Source organism: Tachysurus vachellii, chromosome 18 (genome assembly GCF_030014155.1).
Source record: "Tachysurus vachellii isolate PV-2020 chromosome 18, HZAU_Pvac_v1, whole genome shotgun sequence".
Taxonomy (NCBI): domain Eukaryota; kingdom Metazoa; phylum Chordata; class Actinopteri; order Siluriformes; family Bagridae; genus Tachysurus; species Tachysurus vachellii.
Genome location: NC_083477.1, coordinates 10,202,388 through 10,218,044, shown reverse-complemented (window position 1 = coordinate 10,218,044; position 15,657 = coordinate 10,202,388). Strand labels below are relative to the sequence as shown.

Sequence of the window (15,657 nt, the reverse complement as noted above, 5' to 3'; positions counted from 1 at the left end):
CGTTTATATAATCCCATATATGTATGTATGTATGTGTATGTATGTATATATATATATATATATATATATATATATATATATATATATATATATATATATATATATATATATAAACTCTGCTTCTCTGTACTGTAGATTGATTTTTTTGTATATTTAATAGTTAATTCTTTTTCCATTCAGTCATCTCCAGTAACAGCTCTGTCCTGGTCAGAGCAGTAATAGGTCTGGAATAGATCCTGACAACAGTGGGAATGAGGCAAGAGAATACTCAGATTGTGATGCCAGTTGATCACAGGGAGTCATGACAAACACACACATTCACACCTTATCAATTAGCATAGCCAGTTTGTTTACCTGCATGTTCTTGAAGAGTGGGAGGAAGCCATAGAATCCAGAGGAAACCCACACACTTGTGGAAATCATGCAAAAGTCCACATAGACAGCAACTGGATCTCAAGATGAACCTGGATGAACCAGCAATGCTACAGAGCTTGTTTAAATTGTCCCTTTTTAAACATCAGCAAAGATTAATAAGTAATACTGTAAAGGTATGATGTCTGTGATATATTTATAAGGATTTTAGGGACAATATGCCTCCTTCAAATAAGAGAGCAGAAGCCCAGACATCGCTTCTACTAGATTTCTTGTTAAGGAAAGGTGAGGCCTTCATTTGAGGTCTGGTCAAGTGAACATGATACTGATCAAACTACCGATAAAGTGGAATATAAGGTTAAAGTAAAAAGCAAAATATAAGTAGAAAGAAATATGACAGACAATACTGTTCTTTAGCCTTCTGCATCAAGGATATGTATTTATTTCAACATAATCTCTCCAGAACAATACCGACGCATGCAAATATAAACAGACAAGTCAATTTAAAAAAAAGTGTGTTTGTTAATGACAATGTCTGGTCATTGTTTCTTTCGTTTCTTTTTTTGGTTAAAAAAATGCTTTTCTATCACCAATTGTTGACAAGTGTTTATGGATTTCCAACAAAAGTTCAAGGTATCCAAGAGAAGGTTGTCTGACAGACTGCACCAATGTTCTAAATCTCCCCATTAGACCACATGTAGGAACAGAGACAATACATTTCTTTTATTTTACTTTCCTTTTAAATTCCATTAAGATATCAATTTAAGCAAATCTGTGCTACTGTAACATATCACAACACATTTAATTTCACAAATCTAAAAGGTAGCACAGATAAAAAGACCCGTTTACATAGGTTTTGTATCCATGCAATTTCAGAAACACCCTTTTCAAAACATGTCACTTCAGATATTACTTTCTCCAATTTCTGATCAATTTCTTTAAAACAGTTCTGCTACCATGCACTTATCAAAATTGGTATTTTAAAAAACAAAACAAGGAAAATCCCCCACAAATACATGGACAAAATAATAAAAACTATGCCATAAAATCTGTCAGATTCATTACATGTGCGGGGTTAGATCTTAATGAGAACCCCATATGAATAAATTTTTGGTTTAGACAATTTATTGTTTAAAAAATGTAACTTCATTTGAAATCTGAGTAAGAGTCGAAACAAAGCATCAAATGTAACATTGAAATATTTTCATAAATAGGCCACAAATGATTCACACACATCAAGTGAAAAATCAAATTAAGTTCCAGATTTTGTAATAAGATTCAGAGTCTGTTATTTAAGTCAGTTTCTCAGTCACACATTCCAGTGGCACCGACTCACACCGTCCTTCCTTTAATGACTTAAACTCGGCTATTGTGAGATATTACTCATTGTAGCCATATATACCTGAGGAATTCTTAAAACACGTCAGTCAGACGTTTAAGTCAAAAATTCTAAAATTGTCCATCTGCACTTGTAAAATAGTCAAATGACACCTACAAAAGTGTTCTCTCTCAAAGCATTGACAGATGATTCTGTATTGCTGCATCAGAATCACTGGCTTACTTTGTGCCAAATTTCTTTTTATTCTTTTCTATTTTTTTTAAGCACAAATCAAACCTTCTCTGTGTTCAGAATAGTGACAGGCATTTGTATGCACTGTGATCACATTGGTGACATCATCCGAGCAATCTAGGCCTCGCTCACTATGAGAAGACCCATTGAAGCTTTCAAAAATGCACCATACTAGGAAACACCACAGAAAATGGCATGCATGTACTGTTCAGATTAAGAGTACATCTTAGGGAACTTCTGTTAATATTTTGGTTTAGCTGGACTTTTTTTTAACAATGCAACACACCATAATGGCAACTGGGAATTATTAAGTCTATACTGCTACAGTATAAAATAAATAGCAAAATATCAAGACCAAAATAAACAGCGCAAAAAAACCCTACATTTTTTTTATTGAAGTAACCCAAATAGACAACCAAATAGACAAGCACAAATAAGTACCACTTCCAAAAATCACATTATGAACATTTTCACATTATGTGTTTTTGTAGTTAGTCTCAGTAATTACAACTTTGACAATTGTCATGATGATTTTTATTTTTAACATATTGCTGTATGATGGTACAGGAAATTTTGCCCTATTTTTTCCTCCCATGTGTGCACTGTTGCTAAAAGTGGACTGATTACATGTGAATTAACTTGGTTGAAATTCTGAGATACACAATCAGTATGACTTGACTGTTTTCGATTTCTTGTATTCCCTCAGAGACGCTCATCATAAGGAACAATCAACAAGTCTGCCGCCATTCAATGTTTTCACCGTGTTCTTCACTCAGCATGAGATACGGAGCGTTTCCTCCTTGCTTGAGTCCTCACGATTGATGACTGGTTCCCAGTGTTTCGAGTATGTGTATAGTCTTTTTACCTTCTAGAGCCTTGCTACACACAGATCTCAATGGGCGTGGTCACGAGGATGCGGCCTCCATTACCGTTGGAGTCACGGGAGATGCGCTCATAGCTGTTATTAGAGGAAGGAGAGTTGATGGTAGATACGGTGGAGTAGGGCTGTGCCACTGGCTCAATGATGATGCCTGCTTTGGACACAGCACACACAGGTGACAGGCTCTGCTGCTTCAGACGCTCCACCAGATCATCTTCCTCCGAGGATGAAGAGCTAAGCTCAGCCAGGTGCCCGTTGAACACTGTGCCACTGGGTGAGGTAGCAGTGTTGCCGTTTTCCGTGTCTAGCATCCAGCAGTGGCAGAAGAAGGTGAGGACCTCATTGACAGAGCAGCGTTGCTCCTTCTCGATGGCCAGGAGGTGCCGGAACATCCGCAGTGCCTCGCTGGTAAAGCGGCGCCACTGTGATGGTACCACACCCGCCCGTCTCCTTGGCTGCTGCTGCCAGCGTGCAAACTCCTCATAAAAGGCGTCGCATGGTAGCGCCTTCTCCCATGGAAAGTTGCCTGTAAGCATGCAGAATAAAAGCACTCCAAAAGCCCACACATCGGTGCTGTAGTCCACAAAGAAACCATCATTGCGGCCAGGCTCACACAGCTCAGGTGCCGTGTAAGGGATGGTACCACTCACGCGCTTTACCGGTGAACCGGCCCTGCGAGTCATGCCGAAATCTGACAGCTTGACCTTACGGCACTCCCGGTCGAAGATAAGCACATTCTCAGGCTTGATATCACGATGCACCAGCTTCTTAGAGTGAAGGTAGTCTAGTGCCAAGGCCACCTGGTGTACACATCGCTTCGCAACACTCTCTGGCAACCCCACCTATGTAAGATGATGGAGAAGGCAATAAAGACATTAGCACAGACAACCTGGATCAGAAAACTAGACTGGTAATAAGCTGTATAAGTTTTTTTTATCATGGCATTAAGATTGTACAGAACATGAAATTTCATGCTAAATCCAATCCAAATCAGAGTTAACATTTTCTTTAAACGGTTAGCTATAAATGACCGTTTAATGACAAGGGTTAAAAAATTATTAAATAACCGACTGAGAAACCAGACAACACAGATGTAGAAATGGAGCTAGATCACTAATTATAGTGAAATTAAAATTTACAGTAATGGGATATATTAAGTATCACAACAGTCATTTTGCATCATTATAGTGGATTGCAAATAACTGTCATTATTAGAAACATAGATAATTACATTAAAGGTGACTTAATGATAATGCTTGAGGGGAAACAATTCAAATGGAAGAAAATAAAAAGGTATCTTATTAAATACAATAATAATTAGTAAAAAAGTAATTAGCAGAAAAAATGCTGATATCATTGTGGATACCTGGAGAAGCGATTTTACTTTAAAAATGGGAAATGAACAAAAACCCTAAAAAATACATTTAATAATGGAAAAAAATGGGCCAATAATACCTCTAGAATATTTTAGCATAGTTTCTTGGAAAAAAATAATTCCTTCTGCCATTTTAACATCACTGTGAAATTGGTAGTCTTAACTGTAGTTTTATTACTGTAATTTAATTTAATTACTAGTATTAGACAGTAGAATAGAACCTTGCTGTAACTCCACAGAGATGAGGACATACAGTATACAGTTCTCTCTGTGCATGTAACATTTGGAATATAAACCTGAATCCAGGGAAATTACTTTTACCCAGTAACCATTTTTTCGCATTTTTTATACCTTCTCTATACAATTCCTGAGAATATGAATAATTGTGTACTGATCTAGCCTCAGTTTTTCTCACCTGAGGGGGAATGATGTCAAAGAGGTCCCCAGCTAATGCATACTCTTGAGCAAAGATGTAATACTCATCTGTCTCAAAAGCGATGCCGTACATGCTGATGATGTAAGGACACGGGGAAAGGTAGAGTGAGATGCTATACTCCCTCAGAAAGCTCTTCAGCTTAGTGGTTTTCTTCCTCAAGAACTTCAGAGCCATCTTAATGCCTGTGTAAATGGAAAGGATTAACATTCAGCAGTGACACTGAGCCTAATGGAAAAGCTAGTGAAATCTTTTGATTTAAATATTGAATACAAGGAGTGTTTCTTGACAGGTTATTAGATTTTTTTTGTCGCAGAAATGGATTAACTTCATTGAAAAAAAGAGCTTTTATCAGATATATGAACATTAGAAGGGTAATTTTCAATGGTTCAGAATAAACCTTTGGAAGGTTCTACAAAAATGAAGAAAAAATTTTAAATGCACTAAATATCCCAAGTTGTATATTACAAATGGAATAATATTTACCATAGCATTTAACATGTATAATTCTGAGCCATTAACAGTGATGTACAGGGTGACAACTGCCCTATTTATGTTAAACAGGTTTAAAAAAAAAAAAAATTTCTCTTATGTTCATTTATAAAGAATACAGTGTTCTTTTAATAAAAGAGAAACCACATGCATATAAACAGTCTTTAATAGTATATTTTTTCCCCTGCTGGTAATGCACTACTATTCCAGGACAATGCTCTTGATGCTGTTTTTATCACTATTATATAAAACTAAGACAAGAAGGTTCATGAATGTTGAAGAATTGATTTCTTCCAGTAAACCCTTTGACTTCATTCATTATTTAAAGATGAGTCTGGCTAGCTCTTTGGGGAAATGCAGCAATGTTGCTGATGGAGATGAATTTAATGGTTTGACATGTCTAGCATGTTTTTCTCACCCTGAGTGGAACACTCATTACCTTAGGACAATGTCGGACAATGTAATAAATCACCAATGACATTTTCTTTTAGCTTAATTAAATCTCTAGAGTCCAGTGTGAAAGAAGCTTCTGACTGAAGTTCGTTCATAGACGCTCATCAATACAGGCAATTGTTATGGAAAGCTTGAGGGAGGAATGAATGTCCCTCAATAACCTCTAGCTGTGTTACATAGATCAGCCATTCTATGAGTCTAAAGAACCAAAGAAAGACAAACCAAGGCACAGAATAACCAAAGTACCCGACATCTGCCATAGCAGATGTGTTTGTCTGTCAGAAATGCAAAGAGGTGGAACAATACTAGTAAAGAAACAAAGCGATGGAGCATACTGGGTCCTTCAGATTAATACTGAACATGACAGAATACTAAGCATTCTGATAGATTCCAGTGTAAGAATAATGTTTCATTTGATGCAGACTACGTTTTCCCCCGTCTCTCTTCATGACTTCTAAAATGTTAACATTTTAGAACAACTTGTCTTCGTCTTCCGCTTTATTAATGTTGATGTCCCTGTTATTTATTTACAGTCAGCAAAATTTATGCCTATATTTATACAAATAGCAGCTATTTCTCAGGGTATTTGCTATAATCTTAGACAAAGTCGTAATATAGGCAGAGAAAAGTAAGTGCAGATGTTTATGTTGTGATGATAAACTTAAAAAAAATCCTTAATGCATGTGTGTTGTCTCATTTTACTTCCAATCACATTGCAGCATTAGAATTTACTGCATTGTATACCAGCTGCAGAACCAGCTTCTTATGATAAGTAAGGGCATTTTCAGTTCAGGGGTTGAAAGGGTGTCTGAAATAGTTCATGGATTATATTTGAGGTAAATCTAAAGCTTAGTAATCAATATCCTTTAGATCCAGAAACATTCCTAATTGCAAAAATGGCAGAGTCCGAGTCAGTGAAATATTACAGAAATGTAAATATGTAATGTTATAGCAACTGCCTGTTGATTTGAGAAGTGGGACTGTATTTCTAGGACCATCTGCGGTCAAGCCCATTTTGTAGAGTGCTTTATGTACAACATGAACCAAAGGCAGAGCGCACTGGGGTTTAGGGTGATAACAGATGGCGTGTTTATCTGTGACTCATTAAAAATCATCAGAACGCAGTGATTAACAGAGGGGGGGTTTAGGCTGACTAGCATGAGAGGATTCTAAGCCAGCAAAGACAAACATGCCATTTGACCTAGGCTTCTCTTGCCTGTGCTGTTTAGAGAGAAACATTACTAGCTCAAAAGTCTTCTATTTCATGTCTACTGATTGCTAGAGCCCGGGTTAGGATATGATGCTGCACAAAGAGTGGATAGAAAGGTATGCCTTCAGAGTGTCATGTTCCATAAGCTCATGCCAGTGTAGCCTTTTATTATTCGTCTGTTAATTATTCATTTTAGTACATAATTTAGTACATAAATTTGTTCTCAGAAAGCTGTAATATTTCAGCTTCATGCTAAAGCCTAGCCAGTCTCCAAGCATGTTCAGAACAACTGCATTGTGGCCTTAGTGTTATACTCTGTTCACAGCTTTGACATTTATGCTGAAACTTTATGCAGAAATATCTGTAGGCGTTTTCCTTGCTTCTGCTGTGCACTATTACAGCATATCTTCTAAACTAAGCATGTTTCAGCAATTTTTCATGAATCTTAACTGTATTTGAGGTGATTCTGCTACAAAAAAAAAATCACCATTGCATTAAGATGTAATGTGTCTTTCATTCTGTATTAAATGTATCCACACAACAATGGATACACTTTTAATGATTTGTTAATGGACACAATGAATATCCATCCATCCTGACAGTCGATCCTCAAATTAAATGATTGCATCCAGCCTTAAACCCTGATGCTGTAGCCACATCATCTATAGCAAAATAACATTTATAATTAAGGTTAGCCATGGACAATGAATGATTGCACCACTGGAGTGATTTGCCTAGCAGCTGTACTGCTTGAGCTTTGCCAATCTGTGCACCACTTCCATGTGATGCAGTTTCTAATCGAGTGCCTGATTCTCTGCTTACCTACAAGTCTAACAAATATACTAGCACAATTTCCCTAAACATGCTTGCTCTAGTTCACACAGTCCTATATGAAGCATATACAGTAGTTCTTATTCCATGATAGTAACTACATGACTTTTAGACTTGGTGATTAAGAAATTGAGGAATCTTTGGATATTTTTGGATGCTTTTCAGGTTAGTTTAGACTTGGGTTCTTTAGACAGCTCTGGGTTCTTAAGCTACCTCTCGGGTGTTTCCTCCAAAGGTCAGTTGTCTAAGTGAGACATAAAAAGATAGACTAGGCTTATAATTTTGTTGCTCAGACCAGCTGCAGAGAGAATATAAATTACCACTTGCTTCTGGTGTAAAATCTTCACTACATCAGAGGTATGCTAAGCTAGCTGTCATATACAACCTCGGCAAAAGCTCGAAGGCAAGGACAAGGTGAAAACAGGTTAGGTAGGTGGTGTAGGAACAAAGTAATTCTGATTAATCATGAATGGTAATAGTCAGGGCCACATTAAACTAATGCATGGACTGGGGCTGTGGAAAATAACAGCCATTACAGCACCACATGTAAGTGACTTAAGTATTTATACACTGAACAGAAAACCTATCATTACAGCTATGAAGTAAGGCTTAATCTCGAGAAAATATTAGGCCAATTAACGCAAATGATATGCCTCAACTTTAAGCATTTCAGTCCACATCTACTCCATTAGATTCCTGCTGCTTTATTTATGCACTGAGCTCGACAGAGATGCATTAAAAATCTCACAACTTTACTTTCCACATGCTTTGAATGTTTTACAAATGGTATGAATATTGTCCTGAACCTTTATTTTTGTAAAGAACGGATGATGGATAATATGAAAAAAGGCTGTGCTGAAACCTCACTGTTACAGTATGATAGTATCCTGGACAGTGTAAGACAATCTCCTCAACCAGATCACTTCTTGTTTTATCACTTCCCAGCGTCAGTAGGGTTGAATGTTGTTTAGCTTTTACAGTTATCCCTTATTCTCCAACAACTTTCCTAACATTTGGAACAAAAGGAAACTGTCAAACCACAAAATAATAATCAATAAATTGATTGTAATTGTGTTGCAGATGAGAGGTGTCACGACAGTATCTCAGAGAAGTGAGTACACCCCTCAATTTTTTGTAAATACTATTATATCTTTTCATGTGACAACTGAAGAAATGACACTTTGCTACAATGTAAAGTAGTGAGTGTACAGCTTGTATATTTGCTGTCCCCTGAGAACAGGCCTCGCCATGGTCGACCAAAGAGTTGAGTTCACGTGGTCAGCGTGATATCCAGAGGTTGTGTTTGGGAAACAGACGTATGAATGCTGCCAGCATTGCTGCAGAGGTTGAAGGGGTGGGGGGTCAGACTGTCAGTGCTCAGACAATACGCCGCACACTGCATCAAATTAGTCTTCGTGGCTGTCTTCTCAGAAGGAAGCCTCTTCTAAAGATGATGCACAAGGAAGCCCGTAAGCAGTTTGCTGAAGACAAGAAGACTAAGGATTACTGGAATGTCCTGTGGTCTGATGAAACCAAGATAAGCTTATTTGGTTCAGATGATGTTAAGGTCTCTAACATCCAACAGCTCTGTGATGTCGTCATGGAGGAGTGGAAGAGGACTCCAGTGGCAACCTGTGATGCTCTGGTGAACTCCATGCCCAAGAGAGTTAAAGCAGGGCTGGAAAATAATGGTGGCCACGCAAAATATTGACACTTAGGGCCCAATTTGGACATTTTCACTTAGAGGTGTATTCACTTTTGTGAATACAAGCTGTACACTCAGTACTTTACATTGTAGCACAGTGTCATTTCTTCAGTGTTGTCACATGAAATGATATAATAAAATATTTACAAAAATGTGAGGGGTGTACTCACTTCTGTGAGATACTTTATGCCAAGTTATGTTATGATATGCTTATATTACGTTATATTATGTAATGTCCCCTGTGTGGGGTGTGGCCTTGGACACTAGTTATGGTAACTCATTGGCCCTAATTTAATAAATGTACTGAAATGCAGCCCTATTTCAGAAGATAAAAAAGCATGTGAATGTTCCAGTGCTTACCTCTGATCTTGTGGACAACCAGATCCACTTTGCCATAAGTGCCCTTGCCCAGCTCCCTAATAACCTCATAATACTTATTAATGTCCAGCTTCTCCAGGTTCTGGGCCGCAATAAGCTGCAGTTCCTCCAAGATGTCCATGGAGGCACGAGATCCGATAGGGGAGGTGCTCATTCTTCCAGTGATAGGAGACAGTTATTGATGGTAATAAGTTCACTGAAAGTTCTGAAAAAAGAAAAAGTAAAAAAAAAAAAAAAAAAAGATGTAATATTCAGACATAAGGTTACAGAAATATTTTCACCTTGAGTTTAGCAGCATGACTTGAACCCTGCAGACAAAGAATTATTTTATTCTGAACATCAAGAAGACAAAGTTCAGAGAAGTTTAGTATCTAAGCCAAACGATTTCTTATGTAACTTTCTCTATCCTGCAGTAAACAATCTAGTTTCTGTTCCTCCGAATCCCCTTTCAAGCTCTCAAGATTACAAGACTTGTTTCACACCAGTCGAACAGAAGATAGGAACAGAGCATAGCCATACATACCTTCTCATGAACCTCTAAATTACATTGTTGAATCCTGCCTTTTACTTTTGCATCGCAAAAAAACTTACCACACAATTTTACCCATTACATAACACTAAAATTTGGCTTCCACAAATAGTACAGTCAAGCTTATCACAAGAAATGGCCATTGGCTTTTTCCTTTAACAAGTAACAGAAGGGATGAAACATGGTGGTTGCCACAGTGCAAGCTGGTGAATATGGCTAGACACAGCAGTCTAGTAAAATAAAACATGCTAAAAGCATACAGTCTTTAAAAAAAAAGTTTTTTGAGGAAAGGAAATGTTGACAAAGCATCTTAGTAAGGTATTAGTAACCACAAGGAAAGACTATACCGTTTGATTAACATAATTTTCATACTCATAAAAATCATTCAGATAGCTCTCGTGCCATGTGGATGGGGACATCATAATCCTGGATGAGACCACTCCAATCAAAAGAGAAATGGTTCCTCATTGCATAAAGATAATTCGTTGAAATTAATTTCTACTGATTTGCTCAAAAGACTTCCCTCAAATGAAGTTGACCCAAACCATGTCAGCAAAATACCCCCCACATTATAACTGTATATAAGAGCCTTTTTTGTGTCCTTTAATATGACACCTGTATGTGGGTATGTATAGATGTCACATTTAAATACATTTTCTAAGCTTAATGTTACACTATCATGAGCTGAAGGATAATTTATTGAGCTATTTTATGCTTCAGCATACTGACTGGTGTGATTTCTCAATGACTAAATAGACTTCACACTCCCGACTGGCTGCCAGAGCTAGTTAATGGAGACAAATGTGGTGAATGAGACAGGACGCATATCACATCCTGTCCATAGACGCCATCTGTGGAGATTTGATACTCTGTATGTGAGAGAGAGTGTGCTGTATATAAGAGACTGGCTGTTTGTTTTTTTAATCTGTATTTAAGGCCAAAAATTTGTAACACGCCACCTAACCTAACATTAATAACTATTTAGAATTTGATTATTTTCTGCCCGAATATAAAGATTTAACCTAATGAATACTCTTCTGTTTTGTGCATACCAGCACACATGGTGGCTCCATAATTTAAACCTACAAATGACATGATTAACTTTCTTGGTGAACTGAGCATTATCCTTGTCAGCCATATTCTACCAAAGAAGCCAGATAGCTTGCAATGGTTGTCAGTTGCTTTTCTAAGTCAAATATTAGTACTTAACTCCCTTCACTGAGTCTTAGAGGTTGGGAGAATCGGTTTCAGCCATATTAGATTCTTTAATTCACCAAAAACACACAAACAAACAAACAAAAACACACAAACAAACAACCAGACCTGTACACCACTGCATGTGCAACTAGATTTGTATGCGGCACATTTATTCCCCTGCAGATGAAACTAAGTCTGTCAAATTCAGATATCTAATCCCCTGCTCAGCCTACCCTGAGTGTGTAAGAGCAGAAAATTCAGAACCTAGTAATATACAACAACCACTATCAAAGCCTTGCTGCAACAATTACTGGTTGGCTTCCCAGAAAGAATGTGCAACCATGGACAGCAACCTCTGTCTGTAATTAGGTTTAGAGAAGACCTTGGAGGTCCTGTTAGTGCTGCCCCTACACACACACAGAGAGACATTAGAGCACTAACGGTCTGAATCAACTCAGTCAATTAAACCAAACTTGCTTTCACTAGTGTATTGATGTCCATCTCACAAAAAAAAAACCTCCAAATGAGACTGTGTCTGTGTAAGTGCGCAGACTCAAAAGTATTAATATGAATTTATTTAATTCATTTAATATTTCATTCATTCATTCATCTTCTACCGCTTATCCGAACTACCTCGGGTCACGGGGAGCCTGTGCCTATCTCAGGCGTCATCGGGCATCAAGGCAGGATACACCCTGGACGGAGTGCCAACCCATCGCAGGGCACACACACACTCTCATTCACTCACGCAATCACACACTACGGACAATTTTCCAGAGATGCCAATCAACCTACCATGCATGTCTTTGGACCGGGGAGGAAACCGGAGTACCCGGAGGAAACCCCCGAGGCACGGGGAGAACATGCAAACTCCACACACACAAGGCGGAGGCGGGAATCGAACCCCCAACCCTGGAGGTGTGAGGCGAACGTGCTAACCACTAAGCCACCGTGCCCCCCAACTTCAACTATTAACATATGTAATTCAATTACTTGTAAACAAACCCCCCCACACACCCCTTGTGAGGCGGTTGCCTAGGCTGGCAAAATTCTCTGGGGCTCAGGTTTCAGATATGCTCTTGACTCAGAATTGTATTTGGTCTCTGTTTTCTGCCCAGTACTGCTGTCTGTGTGCTAATGAAAGCTCACCTGCTAGAAGCCTCAAATATGGAGGGGATGATATTTATATAACAAAAAACATACTAGTGAAACTACAAAAATAAAATGCTTCCCTAATCCTGATATACAACAGGTATCATATGATGATAACTTTGTCTCAATGAAAACCAGGAGGACAAAATATTAGATTCAGGTATAATAGCACTGAATAGAAGCAAGCTGATTTTGTTCAGTCATTTCTCATGTATATTGTATTTTAATTTTTATTGATATTATTGTATACATTTCTGTAATAAAAGCTTATCTCAGGGGGGTTGGGGGAATTAATGGTGTCATGTCTGATTTCGCCTCGCACACCAAGTAATCCAGGACCAGCACTGACTTCAGTCAAGTCTGCAAAATGGTAAATCATCCAACACTGAATAGAGTAAGGTGACTTCTGCAACTGTGAAACAGCTTCTCTAAGGTGCATGTTTGCCTGCAATAGCACTATACAACAAAGGTCTCACAAGCTAAGGGATTGTGCAATGATGGCTTGTTTCATGCATCTCTGCTTGCAGAATCGGCTAAGCACAGCTCAATCACCCCCACCCCCATTCACCACTTATTATCGCAGACCACTGGCTTGCTGCTCCTCTATCCATCTCTCACCACAGCTACTGCACAATCGACATCGCAGCAAGCATCTCTCAGCCAACAAATCAATGCCAAATACTCTGCTAACCCTTGTGCAGGTAACAATCATTTCTAATGACTTAATCAATGTTGCAATGGCAGTTCATGAGGCTGTACAGTCTCTCCATGCTTCAGGCTGTACGAAGCCAACTTGTAGAAATATATATACACTTCAGAAGTGGATAAAATGATAAAACCTGTGTTATTGTCTTTAATGCACAGTTTGCATTAAATCCATTATAAAATCATTTAAAATATATGGTATAGTTCAGGACTGCACCAAAACATGATGATACATTGTGTTTGCATATGGCAAATCCTGCACGGTATTTCTATTTCTAAATACAGTGAGCTGATTGAATGAAGACAGAAGTCTATCTTAGGGCTTTGGTTGTTCTCTCTTCTCAAGTGTGACTGAAAATGCAACTGCAAATGCGAGTGATATTCAGAATTGCTCTGATGTCCTGCAGCAAATCTGCTTCTGAGCTTTGTTAAGCCTTCCTGGAATTGTTCAGTGATCTGTAACATATTCAGTACACATTGAGCTGTATATGTGCATGCAAGTGAGTGAGTGAGTGAGTGAGTGAGTGAGTGAGTGAGAGAGAGAGAGAGAGAGAGGAGAGTTAGTTACCTATCTATGACTTAACAACGAGTAACAAGGAGGAATCTTTAGTGAGGCCTGCTGACTCAAACCAACGTTATTGTCTCTATCTCACTGATCGTGCCACTCTTTCAATAACAAGACTATAAATGTCAGCTCATATTACAATCTCCTGAAAGAAACACAGTACGCTTGTATGATCCATTGTGTTTTCTAACATCTTTTGTAACCTTCAGTAGTAAGCCTGCAGAAAAAACATCACTGGGTTTATTAGTCATTGATTTTGCAGGAACTGAAATGCAAAGCAAATTTAGTGTATTCCGTTTAAGCATAAAACTGCTCAGACCACCCTGAGTGTGTAAGGGCAGAAAATTCACAGTCTAGTAGTATAGGTGCTATACTTATTCTAGCAAAGTCTTATAAGAATTACTAGTTGGCTTCCTAACATGAATGTGCAACCATGGACAGCAATGTCTGTCTGTAATTATGTTCAGAGCAGACCTTGGAGGCCCTGTTAGTGCTGGTCTACTTGCTGTTTCTGTTCAACCCTGCACCCAAGTGCCCATGGTTACACACACACAAGCACATATATGCACACACAGACACACACTCACACACAGTGTTCATGGCGATCACATTAAAGACGGCAGTGCCTTCAGTCAGCATGTCCTTTGTATGCCTGCCTGGAATTACTAAGCTCATTTTTGTATGTGCAAATACCACTGGCAGCTCTATATAACGGTCATTGTGCAAACTCAAGCTAATGAGTGCACACTACAAGCATAACACCTCCCTCTCAGCCAACTGCTTGGCTAATATCAGGCTGCAATAATGACAAGGTGTGAAGTCAAACACGGCTTGCTCACAAAACACTATTTTCCCCTGAGGAACAGAAAGAACAGGATGTGGATATTTCAAGCTGAGATCATCTCAACACGCCAGTCAGAGAGAGAAGGGGAAGGAATACTGTCACTTCAGTATTTTGTTCACCTCGCTTAGTGTTTTTGCAATTGGCTTCTTGCAATCAATGCAACAGTGCATTGATCAGCTTGTCAGGAATTGCACTGGTATTGATCTGTAAAGGTGCCTGATCTGGCATACATCTGTAAGACTCTCTCTTAAACCCTTGTGTTTTTGTGTGTGTGTGTGTGTGTATGTGCGTATATGTGTGTGTTTCTGTATGTGTCTGTGTGTGTATGTGTGTGTGTGTGTGTGTGTGTGTGTGTGTGTATTTGACTGTGTGTGTCTGTGTGTGTATATGTATTTGACTATATGCTCCTGTGAACATGTGCGAATTATTTCTACAAAAGCAAACAAATAACAGAAAACTTAAACACACTGCATGCGATGCTCCATGTGCTATTCACACCCATGATCCCTGTCAGTTGACGTCTCCCTTTACACGCACAGCTTCACGTAAATACACGTGTCAACACCACAAAACAGAAGTACACGGCTTTTGGTGGTCGCTTTTTTCATTCGCAAGCATTCTGCAACATCAGTACAACGATTTACTGAGTACGGAAACATTGATCCAAATGAAAACCTGCTTAATTACACGCATCCGTACCAATAAGACACGTCCCTACCTCGTGTTTATTCTTCTTCTTCTTCTGTTTAAAGCGCACTGCGTCCACCAGATCCCACCGTCATTGCGTCCCGACGACAGCTTTATCTATATTATTGGAGTAGATTTGCACAATTTTTGCTTTATTCTCTCACTGTTTCACACACCTGAGTCCTGTATCTGAACGACGTGTTCCTCTTATCTATTATTGCTTTGGCTGGGACTAAGGTGAAATAGAGAGAGATGAAACCACGCCCACTGCGCCAAGCA

General features: G+C 38.6%; 1 protein-coding gene across 1 annotated transcript; it reads right to left on the bottom strand.

The window, feature by feature from the left end:
* Nucleotides 1-781: 781 nt before the first annotated feature.
* unm_sa1261 (un-named sa1261) lies at nucleotides 782-15,657 on the bottom strand. The gene is made up of 4 exons (XM_060893311.1): nucleotides 15,410-15,657; nucleotides 9,682-9,904; nucleotides 4,613-4,815; nucleotides 782-3,664 (listed from the first exon to the last, which is right to left on the bottom strand). The coding sequence occupies exons 2-4, from the start codon at nucleotides 9,851-9,853 to the stop codon at nucleotides 2,822-2,824; spliced, it is 1,218 nt and encodes a 405-aa protein (XP_060749294.1). The 5' UTR covers nucleotides 9,854-9,904; nucleotides 15,410-15,657; the 3' UTR covers nucleotides 782-2,821.